General features: G+C 42.5%; 1 protein-coding gene across 6 annotated transcripts in view; it reads right to left on the reverse strand.

Moving 5' to 3' along the window:
- Positions 1 to 7,248: 7,248 nt before the first annotated feature.
- LOC140134853 (NXPE family member 2-like) overlaps positions 7,249 to 24,344 on the reverse strand; it is a 39,239-nt gene continuing 22,143 nt past the window's right edge. For all 6 annotated transcript variants that reach the window (XM_072155597.1, XM_072155598.1, XM_072155593.1 and 3 more), the window contains 4 exons: positions 17,670 to 18,355; positions 15,706 to 15,770; positions 11,129 to 11,344; positions 7,249 to 9,056 (listed from right to left, as the gene is read on the reverse strand). In XM_072155597.1, the coding sequence (XP_072011698.1) occupies positions 8,521 to 9,056; positions 11,129 to 11,344; positions 15,706 to 15,770; positions 17,670 to 18,355 (1,503 nt within the window). In that variant the 3' untranslated portion in view covers positions 7,249 to 8,520. The remainder of the gene's footprint in view (positions 9,057 to 11,128; positions 11,345 to 15,705; positions 15,771 to 17,669; positions 18,356 to 24,344) is intronic.

Raw genomic sequence — 24,344 nt, forward strand, 5'->3', positions numbered from 1 at the left:
TACGTTGTTTTTTTTTTTCTTATTTCGATTCAGCATCACCATGCCCCACATGGATAATGAAGAATTTGTATGTTTATTGGAGGGCTGAGGTACGTCCACGGGGAAGGTAGTTGGGTTTAGCCCTCAGCATGCTACTTTGTGCTGGCTTCAGATAAGGGGCATGTTATGAGCGTCGTTGCTTCCACAGGTCCATTATTACTCTTGGATTGACACTCCTCCAATTATTTAAGTGGTCCGCTTGAGTGGAAATTATGTGGGAGCAAGAACATCTGTAGATATTGTGAAGGATATCAAATATGACTTGTTACGCCTATGGTCCAAGTTAATTATTGTCTGGTTCGGAAATGGTTCAGAGATTCGTCTGGAGGAATGCTACATCAGTGGAGCCAGAGAAAAGATAAACAATGAGGTGTCCAAGTTCTTGGCTAGCCCTTGCGGAGGGTTATTGGCGTTCATTTAAATCACATAGCCACTAAAATGGGGGCCCTGATTATTGAATCGGGAGTTGAAATGGCATTTCAGGTTTGTCAGGATGGGCAGGTGTAAATTTTTGTGGGGGGAGGGGGGGTTTCCTATCTGAATATTATGGTAAAGGGTTTTGTGTAGAACGTATAACCCAAGGGAAATCGGGGGTGAAATTTAGAATGGTCAAATTTTGTCTTTAATATGCTCATTTAGCCCTAAAATTGACACATTTCCAAAAGATAAAAAGAGAAAACCCATCTTAAAGTTTGTTATGCCGTTTCTCCCGAGTACAGAGACCCCCCACAAATGGTCGTTACTTGTTTTATGGGTGCACAGCGAGGCCCAGAAGGGAAGGGGAACAATTACGGTGTTCATCCAATGGGATCAATAATAATCTTTTTTCATTCTACAGGTCGTAACGGATGTGGTGATGCTATATATGTGGGGTTTGTGTAATGGTTTTGACTTTTGTTTGCATTATAATGTATTTAATTTAATTTATTTTTATTTAAGAATATTTTTTTTTAAGAATATTTTTTGTTCATGATAATACCTTGCAATACTGATATATTGCAGGGTATTGGTTGAGTTAGCCTTTGCACATGCAGAGACTGACACACCCTGTTGCTAGGGAGCTCTGCGCATGCGCAGTAGCTCCCATTTGTCTGCCGGCGGCGCTTCAGGAGCGAGCTGAAATCATGCCGGAGATGGGCTGGAGTGGGTAAAGGCGAGTCAGTTGTGGCTACTGGGGACATGTAGTACCCTTCTCCCCTCAAGCTGTCTCAGGCTACTCCATGCCCCCAGTAGCCTTAGAAATTAATATGCATTTTGAAGCATTAAACTGTATTTCTGCAGCTTCTGCATTCCCTCCATTTACCTACCATGAGGAATCTACCATCAGAAGCAAACCTGAAGGTAGATTCCTTATCATAGTATCATAGTATATAAGGCTGGAAGGAGACGCAAGTCCATCAAGTCCAACCTTTAAGAATTAAATAAATGTTTTATCCCCATAACCCATAATATTTTTTCTCTCCAGAAAGGCATCCAGGCCTCTCTTGAACATGTACATAGAGTCGGCCATAACAACCTCCTGCGGCAGAGAGTTCCATAGTCTCGCTGCTCTTACAGTAAAGAACCTTTGTCTATGGCGATGGTAGAATCGCCTCTCCTCTAGGCGTAGAGGATGCCCCCTTGTCCTGGTCACAGGCCTAGGTATAAAAAGAGCTTTGGAGAGATCCTTGTACTGTCCGTTCAGGTATTTCTACGTTGTAATGAGGTCTCCCCTCAGTCGTCTTTTTTCTAAACTGAATAATCCCAAGTTTGTTAATCTGTCATTGTATACTAATCTCCCCATTCCCCTAATAATCTTGGTTGCTCTCCTCTGCACCCGTTCCAGCTCTACTATATCCTTTTTATACACTGGTGCCCAAAACTGTACAGAATATTCCATGTGTGGTCTGACCAGGGATTTGTATAAGGGCAAAATTATGTCTTTATCATGAGAATCTATTCCTCTCTTGATACATCCCATAATTTTATTTGCTTTAGCAGCAGCCGCCTGGCTCTGGTCACTAAAATTAAGTTTACCATCCACCAATACCCCCAAGTCCTTTTCAGCTCCAGTTTTACCAAGTAATTGACTGTTTAGAACATAATTATACTTATTGTTTCCATGGCCCAAGTGCATAACTTTACATTTATCTACATTAAACCTCATCAACCATTTATCTGCCCACTACACAAGCTTCCACAAATCCCTCTGTAATACTAAACTATCGGCCTCAGTATTTATTACTTTACACAGCTTAGTATCATCTGCAAATATTGAAACTTGACTGTGTAAACCCACTACAAGGTCATTAATAAAAATATTAAAAAGAAGTGGCCCCAATACTGACCCCTGTGGCACTCCACTGGTAACGTCAACCCAATCTGAGAATGTGCCATTAATGACGACCCTCTGTTTTCTATCACTAAGCCAATTACTTACCCAAATACACAGATTTTCCCCTATTCCCAGCCGTCTCTTTTTATATACCAACCTTTTATGTGGCACGGTGTCAAATGCCTTTGAAAAGTCCAGATATACAACATCCACAGCGTCCCCCAGATCCAGTCTTGAATTTACCTCCTCGTAGAAACCAATCAGATTAGTCTGACAGGACCAATCTCTCATAAACCCATCCTGATGCTGGGTTATAAGGTTGTGCACAGTGAGATACTGCAGGATAGCATCTCTAACAAACCCCTCAAATATTTTTTGTTTCCAGGATCGCTTTTTGATCCTTTTTTATATATTGGTACCACATTTGCTATGCGCCAGTCCTGTGGAACATAACCAGTCCTCAGTGAATCTTCAAATATTAAAAATAACGGTCTGTCTATCACGGTACATAGTTCATGCAGAACCTGGGGGTGTATGCCATCTGGCCCCGGTGATTTATCTATCTTAGTGGTTGCGAGGCGGCGCCGTACCTCTTCCTGGGTTAAACTGTTGACATTCCAAAGAGAATTTACATTATTCCTCATTGTGTCTTCCACCAGGGGATTTTCCTGGGTAAAGACAGTTGAGAAGACGACATTCAGTAGATTGGCCCTTTCCTCATCTCCTTCCACCATGACCCCCATGTTATTTCTAAGGGGGCCCACACTCTGTTTTTAGTTTCTTATCATTTATATACTTGAAAAATAATTTGGAATTATTTTTGCTCTCCCTGGCAATATTTCTCTGTCTCTATTTTTGCGGCCTTTATCTGCTTTTTACAGGATTTATTTTTCTCTCTATAATCCTGTAATGCCTCATAGCTACCTTCACGTTTTAGCACCTTAAACGCCTTATCTTTCTCGCTTATTGCTTTACTAACAAGACTAGTTAGCTTTGGCTTTTTCTTGTTCCTCTTATGCTTTTTCCTATATGGTATGTGTTTCTCACAGGAATTTTTTAGAATATATGAGAAAAAGTCCCATTTTTTGGGGAGGGCTTTTGTCTTTGAGAACATTATCCCAGTCTATGCCTTTAAGGTCTTCCCTTAGTTGCTGAAAATTTGCCCTCCTGAAGTTTAGAGTGTTGGTTGCCCATTCCCTAATGCTCTTAGTAAAGCATAATACAAAATCAATGATATTATGATCACTATTACCCAGGTTCCCCCCAACCTGTAGTTTTGATACCCTATCAGGTCTGTTGGTTAGGATAAGGTCCAGCAGTGCCCCCCCTCTTGTTGGCTCCAGGACTAGTTGCGAAAGGTAATTATCTTTTGTTGTAGACAAGAACTTGCTGCCTTTGAAGGACCTGCAGGTTTCTCCCCCCCCCCCCCAGTAAATATCGGGGTAATTGAAGTCCCCCATGATAAGTACTTCACCATGCTTTGAAGCCGCATCCATTTCACTTATCAGCATTTCCTCTGCTGCCTCCATTATATTTGGAGCCTTATAACAAACCCCTAGTAATATTTTATTATTCTTTTTCCCTCCCGTTATCTCCGCCCATAGGGACTCCACATTTGCATTTGCATTTGCGTCACCAATGACGGGCTTGAGGCAAGAATTCACATATAAACAAACCCCTCCCCCTTTTTTATTTATACGATCCTTTCTAACAAGACTATAACCATCTATAGTAACAGCCCAGTCATAGCTACTGTCCAGCCATGTCTCGCTGATACCCACTATATCATATTTCCGCTCCAACATCAAGAGTTCCAGTTCCTCCATTTTGTTTGTGAGGCTTCTGGCATTTGTGTACATGCACTTTATATGGTTTTCCCTGTCCGTATTCCTTTTGTCCTTATTCCCCAATCTCATTCCAGCCCCCCTTCCTCCCCCATGGACTATGACTCTTCCCAGCTCTCTATGTACACTGTCTATTTGCCCTGCACAAGTGTAGTTGCCCTCCCCCCAGGTCTCTAGTTTAAACACTCCTCCAACCTTCTAGCAATTTTTTCCCCCAAAACAGCTGCACCCTCCCCATTGAGGTGCAGCCCATCCCTCCTGTAGAGCCTGTAGCCGACAGAAAAGTCAGCCCAGTTCTCCATGAACCCAAAACCCTCCTTCCTACACCAACTTTTGAGCCACTTATTTACCTCCCTGATCTCCCACTGCCTTTCTGGTGTGGCACGTGGTACAGGCAGTATTTCGGAGAAAACTACTTTTGAGGTCCTTGCCCTGAGCTTATTGCCTAAATCCCTGAAATCATTTTAAGGACCTTCCACCTACCTCTTACTTTGTCATTAGTGCCAATGTGGACCATGACCGCTGGTTCCTCACCAGCCCCTCCCAGTAATCTGTCAACCCGATCCGCAACATGCCGAACCCGAGCGCCCGGCATACAACACACTGTTCGGTATGCACAGTCTTTGTGACAGATTGCCCTGTGTGTTCCCCTAATAATCGAATCTCCCACTACCAGCACCTGTCTGACCTTGCCTGTGCTCCCATTACCCTTCTTCCTGGAGCAGACAGTCCCCTGGTTGCTAGAGGCCACGTCTTTCTGCAGCATTGCTACCCCAGAGCTGATATCCCCCTCATCCGCCAGCCTGGCAAACTTATTGGGGTGCACCAGATCAGGACTAGACTCCCTACAACTCTTCCCTCTACCTCGCCTTCTACATGTTACCCATCTATCTGCTCCTGCCCTAATATGTAATTTAATAATCCTATCTTGTTAAAAACTTTATTGCAGTAATATGTTGTAAAAGATCTTTATCTAGGACTCCAAACAGTCCCTATCAGTTGTAAGATGACTTTCGAATGATCCCTTTTTAAACCGGTACCAGGATGAGAGCAGCAACTAAGACACACCAGTCTCTTAGAAAATGCAGACTTTATTAACGTGCAGCCACATATATAAAACAAATAAAATCATCTGCACAAAGGCGTGAAAAGGTGATAAAATACTGCAATGCTATAGGCCATATTGAATATACCAAAACATCCCTTTTAAGATATTCTTCCAAAATGTTGATAAACAATGTACCATTTCTTCCAGAGGCCTTGTTCTCATATAAACAGAATGTTTATACTAATTGTCCTTGTGTTAGCTTTGTATAAGTCACAACATGGCCTTCAAACAGAGAAGCTACAGAAAGACAAGGTAAACAATAGCGAGGACAAAGTAATTTCTAAACAGTTAACAAAAAATGAAGTTTGAATCATGACAGTGGTTAGCACGACCCCCGGCTAAGACTAAAGTGATGTCAGCTTGGTCTAAAATGGTGCCTGTAGAGGAATACATCTCTCACATATGTAAATCAACTGCAGAGGCTACTGGGGCGTGTACGAGCCTTAGCTCCCCTTGCCTGGCCAGGCTAGTACAAAGGCTCCTAATCTACTTGTTTGTCTGCAAAAGTGCCTTTAGAGGTTTCTCTTGCTGCCTGATACAATCTTTGCCACATTTACTACATACTAACCTGTTCTGACCTCCCTAATATATGCCTGAATTACTATTCAATATTGGACTCTTACTCTTCCTGTATTCTAATAGTGTTACACCATTTTTGAAAAATTAGAAGTTTAGGTGAAAATTGTGCTCACCGTGTAGGGTTGTGCTAGGATAGGCACAACGCTATGAGATGTTAGAGGTTAGATAGCAAATGGTCTGGTGCTGCCTCCCGGTGGAGGATCTCCTGTGTGGTATGGCCGTATCACTCAGGAATTTTTGGAAAGTGGAATTATGTTTGTGATTCAACTAGATGGCGCACTCAGAGTGTGATATACAAATAGGTTTATTAAAGATCTAGAAACACAACGCGTTTCGGGGTTACAGTACCCCTTTATCAAGTGTACAAAGACTGTATAGAAAAATGACAGGTGGAAAAGGGAGGTAGGGAATATAAAATATAGTTGGTACTTAGTTAACAAAAGAAGTGTAAGAACAGCTAAATACCCTCACACCACGCCGTGCCCTTTAATGTTGTGGACAATACAGACAACACCACCAGCACTGGTAAGCAACTACAAGCATCCCCCATCCCTGAACCCAAGCCAGACCCATTCTACATTCCTCACCTAACAAACCTGTTCATCTTTGAGAGAATTATAAGCATTATTAACTGTACATTTTGTAAAACTTACTGATTTACCTACCATTTAATTATCAACTATTCAATTATTTATTTAATTAATTATTTTATATTATGTATTAACTGATTAATTTGTTGATTATCTGTTTATCTATTTTTACATTAACTGATTATTTATTCACTGATTATTTATCTACTTATACATTATTTGTCACTATTGCCACTTATTGTCCTAATTCTTATTATACATTATACATTATACAGTTTTTAAGCATTCTTCGACTAGATATACTAGCTTATATCAATTATATCATTTTGTTTTTATATATTTCCTTGGTACAATTGCCGATATATAGCAACAAAACGTTATTAACACCACCTTTTATTAATTCCTCTGAACTTTCTTGATGATTATTTATTTATTTATTGTTATACTTATTTAATATTTATAATATTTATATAATTCTTAATGAAAAATGTCTGAAAATGAACTGGTGCATCACATGCACTTTATTATTATCATTTTCCTTTCTATTGTACCATTTCCCATTTTTTACACTCCTTTTGTTAACTAAGTACCAACTATATTTTATATTCCCTACCTCCCTTCTCCACCTGTCATTTTTCTATACAGTCTTTGTACACTTGATAAAGGGGTACTGTAACCCCAAAACGCGTTGTGTTTCTAGATCTTTAATAAACCTATTTGTATATCACACTCTGAGTGCGCCATCTGGTTGAATCACAAACATAATTCCACTGAATGGACTGACACAGACAGAGACAGTGGGGCTGAGACTGAATCCCCTTCCTAGTTTTCCCTGCCTAATTGTCCGGCTTACCCTGAGTGGTAGGTAGACAAATGATCAATACTCTATTCCTTCTCCAAAGCTCAATCACAGAGACAAAGCTGAGACAATGCAGAGAGGGATCATTGCCAAATATGGGGTTAGAACCAAGAAGGCAACTGTCAAAGACACAGTCTAAAGGATACAGATGATAGAATAAACACAGCGAGCCAAGTACAAGACTACAATGGGCAAAAACCACAAAACCTTTAGAAGCCGTAGCCCAGTTTTGGAAGGTAATTGGATCAGCTCTCTGACCTCAGAGAGGATGGCAATAAGAGTGTGGAGAGATTCTGTCAATCACAGCGGGTTAACAGTTAGTAAACCAGAGCAGAGTTAACAGGAGACAATTGGGTGAGGTGCCATTTAACAATGCTGCCAGGAAAAGGAATACATCAGTGTTCACACTAGCAAATGACCTTACATAAAAAGCTGATCCTATCAGCACACCCTCAACTGTACTTTACATGTGAATGTGCATGTAACAGCTTCCATCCTGGACAGCCATCGCTACATTAAGACTATTATTAATACAAGTTGCCAATTCCATTTCTACGGTAGTTATATTTCTTCTTACTTTGTTTAAGATAATCTAATAGTACAATGTGAAAGTGATGTCATTGTTTTCTAGACTCTTTAGGACGACCCCAAAAGCTCAGGAAAAACAGATTACATAGCTGTTAACCCAATATACCTAACCCCTATCCCCGCAACAACCAAATCTTCCAAACAAACTTGAACATGTTCTGAACTGGGAGGAGGAATAAGCAGTTTTGCACCTTGTCAACCTTCACAACCAGGGCTGGGCTGGCATATCCGGACAAGTCTAGGGTCCCAGAGCTCCAGGGGGGCCCGCATAGGGCTGTACATAAGAAATCCATGGAGGGGAAGGGGGCTATATCTAATGAATCCATAGGGGGTGAGAGGGCTCATAAAATTGGTATAATGGCTGATTGGTATAATAAACTAGAGAATATTTTATAGAACAGGAGACTGTTTTAGTTTCATAATTTTTAATGCCGCCATGTGAGTTCACTGCAAAGAGTCCTACAGAGGCTCTGTCACCCAGGGGCCTACTGAAATCTGGGGGCGACACTCAACGAAAAAATGGTAACACCTATCCAATCCTTCAATGCTTCAATGACATTTCTCTTATCTGTACATCCACCACATCTTGTCTTGATCTTCTAACAGATATATGTCATTAACATTTTAATCTCATTCTCAGTCACTATCTTTGGAGGATGAGTTTCATTGGTATCAAATGCATTGGTCATATCCCAGCCATTAACAAAGCCAACATTGAGGTCCTTGAAGACAATATCCATAATGAAATAATGGACAAGTGCATGATAATCGCTCATCGTTTCAAAGTTGTCCGACATGGCACTTGTATTTTCAGTCTTTATGATAACTTTTGTCTCTGGGCTTCTGATGAGCAGACGTTCTATAGCGCGGCGCACGTTGTATAGTCTACGGATGAAATAATAAATGGGGTAGGCTCTGAAATGCATCCCGATGTGTAGTACAATGACAGTTCGTTTATCGCCGCCGATTAAATCGATTTCACGGGCAATGGTGCGTTCCTCTTTAAAGGATTGATATGAGCCTGAAATAAATGGAAAGGTGTGACGCTTCCAAGTAATTTTCAGATTCTTTGGCACATCCAAGCCCAATAGCTGACGTGCCCAGTTATCTTCATAATGGTTGAATGGTAAAAGCGCTGAAAGAAAATCAGCAAAATAAAAACTTAATGAAATGAATACATAAGTATATTCTTAGAAATGTCTGGATGTAAGAGCGAATTCACATGCACATGAGTCTGTCCATATTGGACCTCCACACAGGGCTGGAATTTAAGGAGGGCTTCCTGGGTCTCCACCACTTCACTGAAGGATGGGCCTCCACCAAGGCTTCAGGCCCTAGTAGAACAAAGTAGAGCAGTAGAGGGGGTTATAGCCACTCTGTTCTGATGTACGGAGGATCCAGGAGAAGACACAAGTGATGGGCAGGCCGGCTCTTCTTAGTAATGATGGCCAGTCTGACTCTCAGTGCAGCTGTCGGAAACCACCAATGCACAAATAATTAGCTACCCTCTGTTGAGGAAAGATAATTATTGTGTCCAATAGTCCGTCCGGAGCTGGACAGAGAAGAGGAGGAGGAGGAAAACTTCAACCTTCTTTCTAGTGATGGGAATTCTGGCTGGTTATAGTGAGCTGGATCATTGGGATGTACTCACTATAAACAGCTGGCTCTTTTGGCTCCTGAACGATCCCTATGTAATTACGTAGGAAATGTTTTTAAGGCAGCCAGCCTCCCACCCGCACTCCACTTTTAGCTTTTTGCTCTCAGGGCAGAGCTGACTCCTCTCGTTCACCTGAAAGAGCCAGCTCTTATTGCCGGCTCTTTCACGAATGACCCATCACTACTTCCTTTATCTGCCTGGAAACAGTCTCATCCTCTACAGTCCTCAGCAGGTCAGCTATTTATGGTGAGCTGGGTCATTTGAGACAAGAGACAACTTTTCTGGTTCCTGAATGACCCCTATTCAGTGCAATGTTAGGAGTCCAGATCAAGCCCAGATCTAAACACTCTCCACACACGTTTTAGCAAAATAAAATAGTGATGGTTTACCATACAGGGGTGGGGTTCATCACAAAGACAATGGGTTAAGAGATCATGTTTATAGATATCTCTAAACCAGTGATGACTAACATGTGACACGTGTGTCAGAGGTGACATGACGAGACGTTTCTGCTGACATGCACTAAGCTGTGAGCATCCAGAGGTGGGGCAAGTCTCCTTTAAAAGTTGCCCTGCTCTGGATGATGACACTGGCTGCTTGCTGCTCTGGCTTCACTACCTGACAGCTTAAGCATCAGGGGGCCCCCAACTCTTCTGCTGAGAGTGTGGTTAAACGTCCGCCATCTTACCTCTGTTAGTGATGCAGCTAGTTAGGCAGCGAAGCCAGAGCTCCGACCTGCACTAAATTTGTTGTGGACTTCCACCCGGACAGCTGCGGACACTAGAACTGGGTCCCACATTTGCCCTGTCAGTGGCCGATGGCTGGACCAAGGTCCATTCCACTGACTACAGGGGGGAAAGAAGAGTCTCTAGGACATGTCTGCTCCTTAACCCTGGCCATTACCTTGAAAAAATATGTCTTCCAGGGTATAATAATGAAAACAATGCGTCTTGAGCTACCTTGAAATGAAGCCCCCTTACCATCAAGCATGACTTTCAGGAAGCCTAATGAAATTATGTGGGATTAAAGCTAAACAAGTATCTCTATTCCAGAAGGTAGGAAACTGGTTTAGCTGACTGAGAGGCTTTGGACTAGTGTCGGGAAGTAAAGAGTACTCATTATGGAGACTTTCCAAATTAAGGCTGCCTTGCAGGGATGTGGAGACTTATAATCATTGATGCTCCACTTGGGGACTCTGGGAAATACACAAATACATTTGACCTAGATCATCAGTGAGGCCATTGTCGTGAATGGTATAGCCGAAACGTGTAAATCAGCATTCCCACCATCTGTGTACAGTGCTGATGCTGTTTTAAAGCAACTCTATAACAAAGATCAGATGAGTGCTACACCCAAGTGAGTTCCGGAGGGTTCTTGAGTTGTTCTTGACATCCGGAAGCCTCTGGAAGTTTCGGGTATGCGGTGAAAAGCTGCAGCAGCAAGGAGCGAGTGTTTACGCATGTGTTTATTGTGCTCTAGCAACAAAATAAACCTTCTCTACAAAAAGACTGAACCAGAAGTCCAATATTTAGATTCAATGAAAAACTTACTTTTCATATTTGTTTGAAAATATTGCATCCATAGTCTTACTGTTGAGTCTCCAAAGATGTAGATGAACTTTTGGGTGAAGCATTTACTCAGACTGTCCAGGGTGTTGTAGGTCAGTGTCTTGCATCCCTTGGGATACCAAATGTTCCTCATCACATATCCACTGGGATATTCTAATTTTGCTCCAATTTTGCATGTTTTATAAGAATGTGGAACACCTGTCAAAAATAATTATAACATTTATCAAAACAATATTTTCATAGCTGACATCAGTGTTTCTAAAACTATCGCTCGTTAGCATGATGTCACTAACACAGATGCTGTGATTACGTCACTGGGGCACATTTAAGGGTCCGAACAGCGTATTTTCCCGACTTTTTACCGTTTTGCCCTCAATTGCCCCAGGTTTTTGGCACACGCGATCGAATTGTGTCGCATCGGCGCCAGCTTGCATGCAACACAAATTGGGGGCGTGGACATCGGACAACCCGACTTATTCGGACAAACCGCAGAATTTAAAAAGCAAATTGTGTCGCAAGATCAGCACTTACATGCACCGGGAAGAAGATGGTGAACTCCGGCAGACCTCAGCGGGGAAGCAACACATGCAGGAAATTGGATGCATGATCTTAGTGAATCGCGGCAGCTCCAAATCCTCGTAAACGCACGACGGGGATCGCGACAGGACAGGTAAGTAAATGTGCCCCACTGAGTCTCCTCCCAAATGTGCAGGTGAATAAGGGGGAGGAAATGAAAGGGGTTGGCCATATTACATCTTGTTTTTGTAATGTGTATGTAAGTGTGTGTGTGGGGGCAGGATATTAGGTACTCGAGTATAAGCCAAGCCAGCCTCCTGCCAACCAGTTTATAGCCATCCCCTTGCCCCCCAGTATGTAGCCTGCCAGCCCCTGCCCCCCCCCCCCCAGTATAACGCGTGCCAGACCATATCCCCCAGTATAAAGCCTGCCAGCCCATATACCCCAGTATATAGCCTGCCAGCCCCTGACCCCTAGTATATAGCCTGTCAACCCGTGCCCCCCAGTTTATAGCTTGCCAGTCCTTGCCCCCCCCAGTATATAGCCTTCCAGCCCCTGCAGAATATAGCCTGCCAGCCCTCCCCCCAAGTATATAGCCTGCTAGTCCCTGCAGTATATAGCCAGCCCATCCCCCCAGTATATAGCCAGCCAGCCCCTACCCCAAGTATGCCCAGCCTTTAAAAAAAATAATTAACATTGTACTCACCTTTCTGACGCCCCCCTGCAGATCCTCTTCTTGCTTCGGGTCTCTGGCTCCTCTTTGGGTCCTCCTGCTCTGTCTTTACGTCCACGCACAGGACGGGCACACACAATGATGCCAGCCCCTTGCCGACATCATTGTTTGTGTGCAGGGACCTGAAGAGGAGCCAGAGCATGCGAAGTGAGAAGATACTGATATGGGGCAGGTACCCATATCTGTAGCAAGTGAGAGAAACATATTAGTTGCTATTCCTGTGGTAACAGGGCAGGACAATCTATTAGATCATTACCTCAGAGATCACGGGGATCAGAGCCTTAGAGGGAAGAGCTGTTACTGAGAACTGAGGGCTTAAAGGAGTTATAGTATCTTGTCGGCCATCTTGGAGATAACTCCTACTTTAATAAGCCCATAAATGTGGTCAATTATAAAAGCTAAATATTTAAGCTTCATTTTGTGATTAATCACATTGGGGCAGATTTACTTACCTGGTCCATTCGCGATCCAGCGGTATTTTCAGGAGTGCAATTTGGAGAAGAGCCAAAGACATCTTGAAATGAATTCTTCAGCAGTAAAACAGGACAGAGCAGTCACCATGAAGTTCTATGCCGGATGGAAAGGAATCGTCACCTGTGAGCTAAACCGAACTTGTGGACTGTGGCGCATGAGCCTCAAGCTATACCCCTGCCACCAACTGGATAGTTTGCCATGATCACTGTCCATACGACCATTGGGACATTGAGAATGTAATACTTGCACTAGACATGATGGATCTTCTACGTGGCTTCCTATAGAGGTATGGAACGTGGAATAGAAGTAGATAGAATAGGTGGTAGTACTGTCAAAGTTTTGGTGAATGAGAAATATCTGGGCTGCAGTGGCATACCGACCATCGGACCGAGGGGGCCCAGGCAACCATCTCAATGGCCACCGCGGTCGGTACGTCACTGAATACTGCTCGATGCGGCCAGAAGCGGCCGCTCGAGCACTGTAACTGGAGCGATTTGGCCGGAAGACAACCCCGGCGCACATAGCTCCATGAACTAGGATGTCACGCTGCCGCACACTCCTCCCTGTGTGGCCGCGAGCGAAAGAAAGAAGACGCAGGACCTGCTGCCAGAGGTGAGTATAAGGTTTTTTTTTAATCAATCAGAGGTAAAAGGGGCTTATTGTATAAAATCATTAATTTGATGTGATAATTCATTGGGGGGGGGGGGGCAGAATATGTAATAATTAATTGTGGGGGGCGGGATAATATTTAATAATTCATTGTTGGGGGGCAGAATATGTAATAATTAATTGTGGGGGCAGAATATTTAATAATTCATTGTTGGGGGGCAGAATATTTAATAATTCCATGTGGGGGGCAGAATATTTAATAATTCATTGTGGGGGGGGGGCAGAATATTTAATAATTCCATGTGGGGGGCAGAATATTTAATAATCAATTGTAGGGGGGCAGAATATTTAATAATTCATTGTGGGGGGCAGAATATGTTATAATTCATTGTGGGGGGGCAGAATATTAAATAATTCATTGTGGGGGGCAGAATATGTAATAATTCATTGTGGGGAGAGAGAATATTAAATCATTGTGGGGGGGGGGCAGAATATGTAATAATTCATTGTGGGGGGGCAGAATATGTTATAATTCATTGTGCGGGGGCAGAATATTTAATAATTCATTGTGGGGGGGCAGAATATGTTATTATTCATTGTGGGGGGAGAGAATATTAAATAATTCATTGTTGGGGGAGAGAATATTAAATAATTCATTGTGGGGGGGGGCAGAATATGTAATAATTCATTGTGCGGGGGCAGAATATTTAATAATTCATTGTGGGGGTGGGCAGAATATGTTATTATTCATTGTGGGGGGAGAGAATATTAAATAATTCATTGTGGGGGGTGTAGAATATGTAATAATTCATTGTAGGGGACAGAATATGTAATTATTCATTGTGGGGGGGGGGCAGAATATGTAATAATTAATTGTGGGGGGACAGAATGGGGCAGATTTACTTACCCGGTCCGTTCGCGATCCAGCGGCGCATTCTCTGCGGTGGATTCGGGTCCGGCCGGGATTCACTAAGGCAGTTCCTCTGCCGTCCACCAGGTGGCGCTGCTGCACTGAAGTTCCCCAGAGGTGCGCTGGAATGCCCTGAAATTCACCGGCCAATACCTAGTGAAGGTAAGTGTAATTTTCGCGACACATTTTTTGTTTTAAATGCGGCGGTTTTTCCGTATCCATTGGGTTTCCGTCGCTTGCATGCCAGCGCTGATGCGCCACAATCCGATTGCGTGCGCCAAAATCCCGGGGCAATTCAGGGGAAATCGGCACAAATCGGAAATATTCGGGTAACACGTCGGGAAAACACGAATCGGGCCCTTAGTAAATCACCCCCAATATGTAATAATCACTGAAATGTCAGTTAGCAGAAAGTGTTTTGAGGGGTTTTTTTTAGGTATAATTGGGGGGGGGGCCCATTAGGAATTTTGTCCCAGGGCCCAGTGGACTTTAATTACGCCACTGCTTGGCTGGTTAAGTTGTCTGAGGTCACTGAGCTGCCACAGCACAGGCTGGAGCAGCGAGTGCAATAGCATGTGTTTCTGGATCCAGGACACATTAGTTACAGATAATAATGGCAATTCAAGGAATTTCGAAAGCCTTCACAGACCTGCCTGGGTAAGTGACGTTTGTGATATTGGAAAAAACAGCACTTGCTTATTAAGACCTTAGTTTATTTAGTTTAAGGTTTAAGTAAGATGAGGTTTACTAAAGGGATCTGTAAATGGTCAATGCAGTTTATCTCCTATTCAAATGAATGGAAGCTGATCTGCAGGAACTGGGTCTGAGTAGCAGAGTCATATCTCAAAGCTATTGATCCCCAAAGCAAAATCTATATCAAGCCCCCTTGATAGTAAGTTGATCACTACACAGAGAAAGGACTTGCCTGCTTCCTGATCCATTCTCTGCTTGTGTGTGTGTTAAGGGGGGGGGGTGCTTGGTTTTGAACTCCCAAAAATCTGATTGAGGGCCTATTCTATGTTAGCAACATTTTAGCCAGAAACCCCCTTCAAAATAATTGAATTTCATCCAGTAAACCAATGGTGTGTCGCCAGATCCACAGTCACTCACAGTCAGAGGGAGCGCTACTAAGAGGAACCGGGTGTGAACGGTAAATTGTATATTACCTTTTGTGATTCACTTTATTAGATTAGACTAAAGATATAAATCAAAGGATAATATTATCTTCATATTGTCAATTACTTCATAACAAGTTGTTACCAGCAATAATAGTTAGGTATGACTTTTACTCAGCTTTACTTAGCTTGTTGTACTCACTGGCGTTACATCGAATTACACGAATTTGATCAAAGTCTTTTGGGATCTTAACTCTGACATTAGACCTTCAAAATCAAAGAATAAAGAAAGCTTATTTTTATCTTCGGAATCACTTAAAATTTCTGCATCTTAATAAAAATACATTAAAAATACCAATACAAATTCACCCCACTTAGACACTCATAGGGGGATATTTATCAGGACCTCTGCGCACCGCCAGTGGCGCAGAGGCCCTGAAATAATCGCAAATGCTAGCTTATTGCTAGCTTTTGCGATTATTTTTCACAATCTGCCACCTTCACGCCAGTGGGGCGTGAAGGGGCGTGAAGGGGGGGTGCGGCCGGCCGAGCGGGGGGCGCGGCCGGACTGGAGTGGGCCGGCGCGGGGCGTTACTGTCCCCGCGCCTGCGCACTCGCTACTGCCGGCGACTTTTCATACGTGAAAAAAACGCTGAGCAACTGGCAGCCCGATACATCAAGAGGCAGAAGCCTCTTCATGTATCGGGCTGTGAATTTGCAGCGGCGGGGCTATCATACGCTGGCGCACGAGTGCCAGCGTATGATAAATATCCCCTAGTGTCTACATTTGCATTTTTACAGTAGAACGATGAATACAGCTCTAGAGCCGTGCTGTAGTATATAAAATATAAAGTATACTATAATTATGTGAAAACCAAAGAAAAAGATATATACTTCAGCTTAAAGAGGACCTTTCACCACAAATTAGTGTCTCCATCCAAACATACCCACTAAATCCACTCGCCAGCCCCTTTCTAAAGCTGCCTATTTCATAATCCTGGCTTTAATCAATCTTCACTAATATAACATACTTATAGGTCCGATCGATGGACCAGCGGTCCAGCTTATTCTTTAATGGACCGTCCAGGCACTCCTCTTTCTCCACAGGCCGCCACTCCCCTAGGCTCCAATTCTCGTCCTTGTGCACTAGATGGCGGCGCTAATGGCTAACTGCGCATGCGCTTCCCCAATGACGTCTCCTTTCATTGAAGTAGGCAGCATCACCGCCATCTATTGCGCAAGTGCTGCCGGTTTCCTGCTATCGGCGCTCATTGGGACTTACTGCATACGTGACAACTAGAAGCCGGGGGAGTAACGGAGCATAGATAGAGGGGAGTGCTGGCCTGGCCCCCTTATGAATATCCCTGACCGCTGGAGCAGAGGTCTGTCGATCCAACCTCTTATTTTGTGAGAGGTCACAGCATGAAGGTATAATTAATAAACTTTCGAATTACACAGATCAATATATACGGTGCGGCACCGTACCGCTCTGTACCCCGGGAAAAGATAGGACATGTCCTATCTTTTCCCGTATTACGGCGCTGTGCGCCATAACTTCCTATGGAGAGGGGCGGGGGTGAGCGGCGCTCACCTCCTCCTCCTCTCCCCGCGCTGCCGTGTGCCTGCCGTGCTACGGTGCGGCGGGCTCACGGCAGTGTGAATGTAGCCTTTGTCTGTTTTTTTGGTAGCATGTTTCAGTTATCTTTTGACCTGCCTGGGTAAGCTGCTATGGCTGCTACCCTTGTAGTTACACTCCTGTAAGTGGCCCTGGTTTGTCATGCTTAATTTTGATGGTAGATTGAAACTGCCTGATCAAATGATCTGTGCTTGCTAGTTTTTGTGAAGGTCTCTTCACCGTCGTAACCATCAGCATGTTTTTAGACTTTCTGGATCTGCCCTGCCTGCCCTGACCTATGTGCATTTTGACAGCACAAAAACTGCCTGCCCTGACCTCGAATTGTTTGCTCGACACGTCTTAGCCTGTTCCTTTGGTAGCATGTTCTTGTCATCTCTTGACCTCCCTGGGTCACCTACACAAGTAGTATCCATAGAAGACCGCTCTGCAGTCTCTTGTACTCAGTTTTACCTCTCATGTTGGGTATAGACTAGCGGTTATGATGTATCCCATACACTAAAAACATGTATGTTTCATGGTGCATAACTTACTCATTAAAAAGGCCTCTTTCAACATCGGTAAATAATGTCCTGTCATGTCGCCTCCAACTCTTCATAGTAGAAAGAGAATTACAACTGAAATTCTCAGGTTTGATGCAATAGAAATATTCTTCATCTCGTTCATCCTTATACTCACACAGTTCTTTGCTACGGTCAAGGTCAAATCCACAGACTGTCTCAATGCTTTGCTGCGGTGCTTCAAACTTGCCGACGTGGTCTACGTAGCCGTGCCACTTGTTTCTATAAATCCACAGGGCTGATGCCCCTTCACTTGGGTGCATCATAAAAACTGTAATATCAACTGTCCCTTCCCAAAATAAGATGAAATGAACATGATAGGAACCATTTTTAAAATCCTCGATCCTCCCAGATGCAGCGGCATCAAGCTCTTTAGTTGACATTCTTGCCCTTAAAAAGTCTCCTCCGTAGGTTTTTCTTTGGCCCAAGTGGTCAAACATATCAACTTGTAATACTAACTGGTCTCCAACACAGTAACTGTCTTTTGGATATTTTACAAAGACTTTGCTTTGTTTAGCGCTACTGCTTTTCATTATGTCTGTAACGTTTGTTTTGGGGATAATTTGATCCACTTGATGGTAAATTTTTTTTACGGCATTCTGTATTTCACTTACTTGCTCATGTCCTGAGGCTGATAAACTTGCTGGCGACCTGTCACACTTATTAGGAAAACAAGTAAACAAATGTTGTCAATTTTTGGCAATTTAGTATTATAGTCTTTAAAAATAATCTAATTACATTAATTTTCAATGGCATATGCTAAAGAGGACTCTGGACAGGAAAGTGAGCCCTAAACTGAGCCTCCCAAACTGTTACCTTCCTGCTTTCCTCTGTGTAGACCTGGTGGTACAGGACAACTTGAATACGGTCCCTCCCTAAACTAAAGTGAGAACTTGATATAAGACTCACAAAAAAAAACACAAAAGCAAGGTCAGAGGTTCATGTCACAAGAAAGATAGTGAATGCGGCACAAAATCGGAGCCGAAAGGGATAGTCAGAAGAGATAGTCTAACAGAAATCTTAGGTAGAAATATAACCAGAAACTGACTAGATGTCAGTGGGATACACATACAAAAGGTATTCAGTGAGCCATAGCTGCAGAAGACTGGAGCAGGACTACTACTAGTCCAGTTGTCTACTGGTGGACCGGAGGAAAGCTGCAAACGGACTGAGTGTGGTGTAATTAGTTAAAACACTGCCAGCAACATAATCCACAGTTCAATCATAGCCTCATAAATTGCATTCTACTGACAGAGGAAGAAATTAGCATGGATGTTGCACATGTTTCCAGACTTATCCCTAATCTTTTAAAATTCCATTAAAAAACCGATAAATTGAATCTGTGTGTTATATAGGTTTGTGACAAATTTTACAAACACGGCCTAAATGAAGTTCAGTCTATTTCATTTCTCTTTTAAAGATGAACTTTTAAAGAATCATTTCCCCTCTACACTTACTTTAGCTTCTGTCTACAGTTTGATTTCTGCTGGATGAGTGCCAAACCCAGGTATATGCTCAAATATGCATATAAAAAACTCTGATACACCATGACTAAGAACGGTTGACCCGTTCGAAACGCGTTGGATTGTGAAGGGAATATTGGAAACAATGCTGTGGATATATGGATTTGACTAAATAAAGTCTTGAAGTTTTCCTGGAATTTGGCTGGACTGTCGAGAGTTTTTATATGCAATTTTGACCTCAACAAACGAGGTAAAGTCCGTGCCGTTTCCGGAGCACATAGAGGCTGGAGGTGAGCTGGAACATCCTTTTTTTTGAGATATGCTCAAATATGCTTGTTTCCTCTATGAAGCTTGGGGGGTGACAGTTGAAGACAGACAGCCAAACCAATCAGCCTGTTGGGGCACCATGGCAGTTCACTATAACTCTGACTTCATTCAGTGCTTGTTAGACAAGTCTTTTGCTCCAGTTATCTATATACTCGCAGTGTTTTTCCTTTGTAACTGACCCTTTGCTTGTTTCTTTGACTATTCTTTCACTTACATTTTTGTACCTCGCTGCATCTTTGTTTTGACTCAGTTTGTCAGACCTTGCTAATTGTCTGTTTCTCTATTCTGTGCACAAGCCCAGAGACCATTGCCCAGTTGCTGCCTGCGATTTAGGCAGTCAAGTAGGCAGAGACAAAGGCAGGGGTGAACCTAAGCTATCTGTTGCCTGAGGTGAGCTATGGAATGATGTCCCTCTCTGCCCTATTCAAGAGATATATACTATGCAGTTTTGTTTAGTAAGCAAGTTCTCCATGCTGACATCAGGTGTGAAGAGTGGTTGTTTTTATGTGTCAGGTCCTGCTTTGTAGCAGCTGATTGATACCCTGATTCTGCCCCCATCTTGCTTTAGGTGGTGCTGCCTGAGACAAGGGGCTCAATTCTCCTCATGTCTGGTTTATCCCTAGGCAGTGGTTGAAGAAAGCATGTTATTTGAACATCGATATCAGAGAGGGATCAAAGTACCAAACAAGATAATCCTCTCAGTGAAAACTCTTTTTCTACTATTGGCAATACATAAATCAATAACCTACATAGAAAGAGCCAGAATTCCATAGATAGTATATGAAAAAAATTCAAGTTTTATTGAAGTCAATCATTTAAAATACAATGGAACAAAGGTTAAACAGAAATGTCAGCTATGCTGAACAAACAACCTAAAACATCAGGGGGGACATAGTGGGGGTCATTTACTAAGGGCCCGATTCGCGGTTTCCCGACATGTTACCCGAATATTTCCGATTTTCGACAATTTTCCCTGTATTGCCCCGGGATTTTGGCGCACGCGATCGGATTGTGGCGCATCGGAGCCGGCATGCACGTGACGGAAATGGGGGTGCGTGGCCGAACGAAAACCCAACGGATTCGGAAAAACCGCCGCATTTAAAAAAAAAAGGTGTCGCGGGGCTCGCGCTTACCTTCACAATGAATAGGCCGGTGTACTTCAGTGCATTCCTGGGAACTTCAGCGCAGGAACTGCCTTAATGAATCCCGACCGGACCCGAATCCACCGCAGAGAACGCGCCGCTGGATCGCGAATGGACCGGGTAAGTAAATCTGCTCCAGTGTGTGAGAATCCACAGTTGTAACAGCAGCAATCATTATGTAGAAAATTCTAAGTGCCAAGTGCTGTTCATAATCCACAGTAATGACTCAAATAGCAGCAATGGTTCTGTAGGAAATTCTAGGTGCCAAGTACTGTTCATAAAACCAGGTTTACAGGTCTAAACATTGATGATATGCATAATAACACAAGATAAAGTAATGTAATTTACCTGGCACAGAGAAAGCACACTCGTCCTCACGGATGACTGACACCCCGATGCGTATTTCGGCACGCTGCCTTCGTCAAGGGGTGCCGAAACGTGTGTCGGGGTGTAAGTCATCCGGGAGGAGGGGTGTGCTTTCTACGTAATGATTGCTGCTGTTACCACTGTGGATTCTCACACACAAGGTCCCCCCTGATGTTTTATGTTGTTTGTCCAGCATAGCTGACATTTCTGTTTAACCTTTGTTCCATAGTATTTTAAATTATTATTTTTTTCATATACTAGCTATAGAATTCTGGCTCTTTCTGTGTAGGTTAGTGGTTGAAGAAAGCGCAGGTTTTGCTTCCTGCTTCACCTGACCTGTTTGGCAAACAGGTCAGGTGAAGCGCAGGGAGCGCGAAACAGTCATGTGTTTGATTGTCTTGTGAGTCTACCCACGTCCTACCTCACCCCCTTACCTCGATCAACTATATTCATGAAATGCATCAATACAACAGCATTGAAAAGGAGAAAGATTGGTGAGTGCCGATTCCACTGTTTTTCTATATGCACCATTGGGACCTATTCACATTAAGGGAATCAGAGCACCGCTGTGCCCTCGATGTCAGATTTGTCATTTGAACTTGGTTATTTGATGTCAACACGATGATTATGGAGTAGTGCCACCCGACTTTATAGCCTTCTGTGTCTTATAATTTAAACAAACCCTTTAATTCTGTAGTTGTGGAATTATTTGTTGTTGCTTCTTCTCACTTCCCTAATCACCTGTGCCGTGCGGAGGTGATGTGGTGCAGCTCTTTTCTTTTGTGTTGTGTAGTCAGGACTGGCATTAGAGGGTGGCAAACTGGGCATTTTCTCAGGGCCCCTCTCTATCTCTATCTACCTATCTATCTACCTATCTATCTATCTATCTATCACATATCTATCTATCTATCTATCTATCTATCTATCTATCTATCACATATCTACCTATCTATCTATCTATCTATCTATCTATATATCTCTCATATCTATCTATCTATCTCCTATCTATCTATCTCCTATCTATCTCATATCTATCTATCTATCTATCTATCTATCTATCTATCTATCTATCTATCTATCTATCTATCTATCTAACTATCTATCTATATATCTACCTATCTATCTATCTATATGGGGCCGCGCTTCATGGATGATGGAATAAAAGATATCCATGTACCTGGTGCTATCCATTCCCTAGACACGACCAGAGCAGGTTCCTCCCCCTATCTAAACATTTACAAAAAAGCGAGCTCCGTACTATCTTGCTCCTAGTGTGTACACCGGTCTAATAAAAAGGGCTCTCATTCCCCATGCAAAAGACGTCTTTAAACAGATGACCGGATTCAAACTTGCAATCCAACTTTTTATATATCATGCGTGGAACTGGCTGGGTGAGGATTAAATACTTTCATACGCCTATCTTATTTTAGATACCCTATTATATTAACAGATATCCTATATCCATCACCTACATCGAAATACAATATGGCAGACATAAACATTTACAAAAATACATTAAAATGACATTGTTCGTTCAGACCACGGGGGTTGAACGGTGTCCAATGCTGTAATCCAATAAACATCACGTTGAAGTAGCTTTTTCTTTTGGGCGGTCTCCTCTTTTATTTCAATACTCTCCAATACTAACCACCTTAAATCACTGACATTGTGCCTACACTCTCGGAAATGTCTTGCGACTCCTGTTTCGTGTTTAACCCCTTTCGCTACTATTTTTAAGCTCTTTGTCTGTTTTACCAAGGAACTGTCTAATCACGGATTTATGTTCATTCAATCTAATTTTGATGGATCTCGTAGTTTGCCCCACGTAAGCTAAGCCACACGGGCATTTATAACATGTAAACAACAGACTGGGTGTTGCACGTATAAAATCCCTTAATTTGTATAGGTGTTCCCTTTCTGGGATGATTTTTCCTTTGATTATACCTGCGCAATTTTGACAAGATAGACAAGTAAATGTGCCCTTTTTGTTGGTAGCTAAAAATGTTTGTTGAGTTTTCTTTTTCACTACAACATCAGATCTAATCAATTGGTTGGCAATAGAGCGTCCTTTCTTATAAATGAATTTAGGGAAACTTTTAAAGAGTGATCCATACTTCGGATCACGGGTAAGTATAGACCAGTGTTTGACAATAGTTTTTTTTAATGAGATGAGCATGTTTGTCAAATCGAGAGATAAAGGATATCCTCTCCTGGCTATGTTTAGGTTTAGATGACCTGACATAATCTCTAGATAATAGCGACACTTCCATGCCAACCCTCTCTACCTCTTTCCTTGGATAACCTCTCTGTACAAATTTCTCTATTAATTTCTCCATCTGGATTAGATATTCACTATCATTGCTACAGATCCTCCGGGCCCGTATGAATTGCCCTTTTGGGATACCTTTGAACGTCTGAGGGGCATGGTAATTGTCATCATTCAACAGGTTATTGCGGTCTGTCTCTTTGGTGTATAAAGTGGTAATGAACTGGTCTTGCGATTTCTTCACCTCAACATCTAAATAGTGTATCAGAAACTATGATATCAGAAAATTTGATAAGTGGATGACATTGATTAAGGTACACAATAAACTTGTTCAGACCCTTTCCACAATAGACAGACATCATCCACATATCTGGTCCACAAACAAATGGATTCGGCCCACTGGCAATTATATACAAATTCATTCTCAAAAAATGCCATAAAAATATTAGCATAACTTGGAGCCACAGAGGCCCCCATAGAGGACCCCTGTAGCTGCAAGTAAAACTCTTCACCGAATCTAAAGTAATTCTTCTTCAGAATGACCTCTAGTAGCATCATAATAAATTGTATGTCTCTATTATTCAAAGAGGGATCTTTCTTAAGTGCTTCATGAACCGCAGCAGTTCCTTCATCATACGGTATGTTCATATATAAACTCTTAATGTCCAGTGTGCACAACCATGTCACATCCGAGACCTTTACTTCATCCAATTTAGTCAAAAAGGTGTTAGTTTTTTGGTGGATTTTTATAAATTTTGTCGGAACCTTAGGATTAAAATGTTTTTTCAAGGTCAAAGTAAGAAGAATAATTCCATCCCATTGGCATTGAAGAAGAAAAGTTCATTTGATCCAGAGATATCTTCCTCTTTCCTTAATACATTTGAAAAAATGGTGGTGGACGAAGTCTCAAATAAATGGGACTCTTGTAAAAACCACGCGTCCAATAATTTATCTAAAGACAAAAGGAATGCTTTGACATCACTGAAAGAAGATCCCTCAATAATAGTGAAGAAGGCGGATAAAGGGGGCGCCACTGTAATTATGGATAAGAAGGATTATTGTCAAGAGACACTTAATCAACTGT

The sequence above is a fragment of the Engystomops pustulosus genome, chromosome 6 (assembly GCF_040894005.1).
Source record: "Engystomops pustulosus chromosome 6, aEngPut4.maternal, whole genome shotgun sequence".
NCBI classification, from domain to species: domain Eukaryota; kingdom Metazoa; phylum Chordata; class Amphibia; order Anura; family Leptodactylidae; genus Engystomops; species Engystomops pustulosus.